The 5,000-nt window shown below is 48.0% G+C and overlaps 1 protein-coding gene across 1 annotated transcript in view; it reads right to left on the bottom strand.

Moving 5' to 3' along the window:
• Positions 1 to 5,000, bottom strand: part of LOC308165065 (cadherin-13-like) — a gene marked incomplete at both ends in the record, with an annotated part of 194,442 nt that overhangs the window by 88,058 nt on the left and 101,384 nt on the right. The window contains one exon of the mRNA XM_080539165.1: positions 581 to 759. Coding sequence (XP_080395291.1) covers positions 581 to 759 — 179 coding nt within the window. The remainder of the gene's footprint in view (positions 1 to 580; positions 760 to 5,000) is intronic.

The following is a 5,000-nucleotide window of genomic DNA, read 5'->3' as shown; positions in this document are numbered from 1 at the left end:
CAAGAATGAGAGGTTCAAATCTGGTCCCTCAGACCAGGGTGACCCCCAGATTCAGACCAGGGTGACCCCCAGATTAAGACCAGGGTGACCCCCAGATTAAGACCAGGGTGACCCCCAGATTAAGACCAGGGTGAGCCCCAGATCATTCATGTAATACTTGCCGTTTCCGGCACTCAGCCACCAGAGACCTGGGGGGTATTCCATCAACGTCGCGAAAGGTAAATCTAGGCTTATTTTTTAAATAAAGTTTCGCAAGACTTAAAAGCCTAGATTTTCCTTTAGAGACGTTGATGGGAAAACCCCCCAGATCTGGTCCAAAGCTGTCTGCTGACTGACAACAACAACAACAACAACAACAACAACAACAACACAAGCCAGTGTTGCTCCGCCCACCTCTGCAGATCTTCTCTCTCAGACACACACACACACACACACACACACACACAATCCCCCACCCACCTCTCTGTCCAGCTCAGCGGGGTGGATGAGGGTGGTGATGTCGCCGGTCTCTGGGCTGATGTAGAACACACACACACACACACACACACACACACACACCCACACCCCTCCCCCCACCCACCTCTCTGTCCAGCTCAGCGGGGTGGATGAGGGTGGTGATGTCGCCGGTCTCTGGGCTGATGTAGAACATGTTGGGAGACGGTTTGTCTGGCGACTGTCTGACGATGCTGTAGCGCAGGACGGCGTTCTCCGTGCTGGGGTCGTCCGCGTCAAACGCTGTCATCGTCATGACGATGGTTCCTATGGGGGTGCAGGAGGGGGGAGGGAGAGGGGGAGGGGGGGAGGTAGAGGGTAGGAGGGACTGGTAAGAAAGAGTCAGTCAGACTTTGGAACACTCTTTCCTGTCTCTATCCAATAGGAGTGAGACTGTCTCTGTCTCTATCCAATAGCAGTGAGACTGTCTCTGTCTCTATCCAATAGCAGTGAGACTGTCTCTGTCTCTATCCAATAGCAGTGAGACTGTCTCTGTCTCTATCCAATAGGAGTGAGACTGCCAGAATCAACAAAACAACAACTATAATCAACGTTTTTCTGACAGAATATTTCAGAAACGTGTTTATTCAGCAGAGCTGTCAGCTCAACAGCCTTGAAAGCCGGAGGCCAGGCGCGCACACACACACACACACACACACACGCACACACACACACACACACACACACACACACACACACACACACACGCTTGAAACACAGAGGCCAGGCTAGTGAATGGACGCCTCAGCTATGAGAGAGCATTCTGTAACTTCGTCATTTCATTTCTTTCATTTCAACCAGACACTTATTAATTTAGTGTTATGATGATATCTGTTATGTCAAAACTCCACATTCATAAACCATGAAGCCCTTCAGGCGTGAACCAGCTTCATGAATAAACACACACACAGATGCACACACACACACAGGAGACAGACAGACAGACAGACAGACAGCCAGACAGCAGACTGACTGACTGGTTCAGAGACAGACAGACAGACAGACAGACAGACAGTCAGACAGACTGACAGACAGACAGACAGCAGACAGACAGTCAGACAGACAGACAGTTCCTCCTCCTCTACCTGCCGTGTGTTTAACAGAGGAGAGGAGCGGCGTTATCCTCTGACATTTACACCTGAAGGTCAGCCATTAGCAGGTAGAGAGCCCATTAGTGTGTGTGTGTGTGTGTGTGTGAGTGTGTGTGTGTGTGTGTGTGTAGCCAGTGTAATCTACTCTCAGGGTTAATTACAGAGCCAGAGGTTCTGACGTTATTAACCAGCTAATATTCTACCCAGACCTGCACACACACACACACACACACACACACACACACACACACACACACACACACACACACACACACACACACACACACACTCTCATCCATTTCTTGACCTGTATGTGCCACTTAGTGGGGAATTTAAAGCTTACAGAGTGACCAAGGTTAATGAACGTGTAATGAACACACACACACACACACACACACACACACACACACACACACACACTCAACTAAATCAAGCATCCATTAAACAGAGCAGCGTAACAGGAGAGATCAGATGTCCTTCAGCTCATCATTAACCACTTCATCTGATCTACTAGTCACACACTCTCTCTCTCTTTCACCCTCCCTCTCTCTCTCTTCCTCCCTTCCTCTCCCTCCTCCTCCTCCACCCTCTCTCTCCTCCACCCTCTCTCTCCTCCTCCCTCTCTCTCTCCTCCTCCCTCCCTCTCCTCCTTCCTCCCTCTCCCTCCTCCTCCTCCACCCTCTCTCTCCTCCTCCCTCCCTCCCTCTCCTCCTTCCTCCCTCCTCCTCCTCCTCCACCCTCTCTCTCCTCCTCCCTCTCTCTCCTCCTCCCTCCCTCTCTATTTCCTCCTCTCTCTCTCTTCCTCTCCCACCTCCTCCTCCCTCCCTCTCTCCTCCTCCCTCCATCTCACTCTCCTCCACCCTCCCTCCCTCCCTCTCTCTCCTTCTCCTCCTCCCTCCCTCTCTCTCTCCTCCTCCTCCTCTCCCCTCTCTCTCCCTCCGCCTCCCTCTCTCCTTCTCCTCCTCCCTCCCTCCTCCTCCCTCTCTCTCTCTCTCTCCTCTCCCCTCCCTTCAGCAGCATGTTGGTTCTATCTCACTGTATTAACCCCACAGCAGGGCTGTGTGTGTCTGTGTGTGTGTGTGTGTGTGTGTGTGTTGTGTGTGTGTGTGTGTGTATGTGTGCATGCGTGTGTGTGCATGTGTGTGTGTGTGTGTGTGTGTGTGTGTGTGTGTGTGTGTAGCTGGTCTAATCAGCCTCTCTGTGTGTGTGTGACTCCTCTCCCTCCTGGGTGTAATACAGTGAGTTTGAATGAGCTCAGTGAACCCCAACAGAGTGGCAACAGTGCCTGCCTGTGTGTGTGTGTGTGTGTGTGTGTGTGTGTGTGTGTGTGTGTGTGTGTGTGTGTGTGTGTGAGAGAGAGAGAGTGTGTGTGTGTGCGTGTGTGTGTATATATAGTATGTATTGTACAAGGTGGCACAGCAACCCTCTTCTATTCTTTGGAGACAGTAGCAATTTACTGATGATTGAAAACATAATAGAAAGGTTACGCTATAATTAGTTATGGTTGATAACATAATAGAAAGGTTACACTGTAATTACCTGGAAGAATAAACAATTAAACAATTAGCAGAGAGAATGAAACCTTGATCCATTAAAGACAGAGGAGGATAACATGCCTCATTAAAATGTTGTCAAGGGAACAAACTAAGATGACCTCAACCTTCCTTCCTACTGAACTACACTCAAAGTTTACCTCAAACCTTCTACTAAACTATACTCAAAGTTTACCACAAACCTTCTACTAAACTACACTCAAAGTTTACCACAAACCTTCTACTAAACTACACAAAGTTTACCTCAAACGTCCCACCTACCAAACTACACTCAAGGTTTACCTCAAACCAGGGGCGGACTGGGATCAAAAAACAGCCCTGGCATTTGCGACACAACAGCCCTATTTCCAAACGCAACACGCAACACGGATTGTTAACATAAAAAGTCAGAGGACAGATGCCAAACTACCGACATGTTTGCTGTAATTATATGTATTATCAGTAGGCAGTCATCAGTCAATATCTCTTTCAATAGCCTTTTCACACCGAATGTACTTTTTTGTGCTATTTTCGGCCCAATACATGCGAATTTCGGTGCATTCCTACTTCCAACTACACTTGCTCCCTGCATCCAGTTGTTGCACATTAACTGCATCGCTCTCATCAAATTCCCCCATTCTGAAAATGAAAGCAGTGTAACGTTAACTGCTGTTATAAACGGAATGATGACATGAGGTGCGTGTCCACTGGCGATATAGAACTGACTACGATAGTTATGGAGATATACTCCAGTTCTATGAGTGGAGCTCCGCCCCATAGGGGAGCTCTGCTCCTATTGGTTTACCCCGCTACCTAAAGCTCTGCTCCTATTGGTTTACCCTGCTACCTAAAGCTCTGCTCCTATTGGTTTACATACTCCAGTTCTACATCGTGGAGCTCTGCCCCATAGGGGAGCTCTGCTCCTATTGGTTTAGGGCCCTGGGCATCCGCGATGCAGAACTGCGTGGATAGCCCGGCCGATATAAAAAAATTTGGGCCGCGGTCTGCTGAAATAAGTTATTTTCAATGAAAATCACCAGAGACAAAATTACAAATATAAATATATATATTTTATATAATACATTCTGAGCGGCCCAGAGTCTCGCGGCCCTCCTGGCATTTGCCAGGCTTGCCCAGTGGCCAGTCCGCCACTGCCTCAAACCTTCTACTAAACTACACTCAAAGTTTACCTCAAACCTTCTACTAAACTACACTCAAAGTTTACCTCAAACCTTCTACTAAACTACACAAAGTTTACCTCAAACTTCCCACCCACCAAACTACACTCAAAGTTGACCTCAAACCTTCTACTAAACTACACTCAAAGTTGACCTCAAACCTTCTACTAAACTACACTCAAAGTTGACATCAGACCTTCTACTAAACTACACTCAAAGTTTACCACAAACGTTCTACTAAACTACACTCAAAGTTTACCACAAACCTTCTACTAAACTACACAAAGTTTACCTCAAACTTCCCACCTACCAAACTACACTCAATGTTTACCACAAACTTCCTACTGAACTACACTCAAAGTTTGCCACAAACCTTCTACTAAACTACAAAAAGTTTACCACAAACTTCCTACTAAACTCCACTCAAAGTTTACCACAAACTTCCTACTTAACTGACCTCAAACTTTCACCATTCATTAGGCCTCCACACTGAGGTGTTCTAGAGTGTTCTGTCCATGCGGAGAGGCAGAGCAGCGTGAGGCAGACAGGAGAGACACATCCAGGTCTGGGCTGTAATGAGCTGAGGAGCTGACAGGGAGGTGGACTGACTGAGATCCTCCTCCTCCTCCTCCTCCTCCACCTCCAGCTCTCTTTAGCGGCCCGCGGTCGTCATGGTGACGTGTTCTCACTAGCTAGCGATAGCACGT

Source organism: Nansenia antarctica, assembly GCF_963989245.1.
Source record: "Nansenia antarctica genome assembly, chromosome: 9".
Taxonomy (NCBI): Eukaryota; Metazoa; Chordata; class Actinopteri; order Argentiniformes; family Microstomatidae; genus Nansenia; species Nansenia antarctica.
This window is presented reverse-complemented; position numbering and strand designations above follow the sequence as displayed.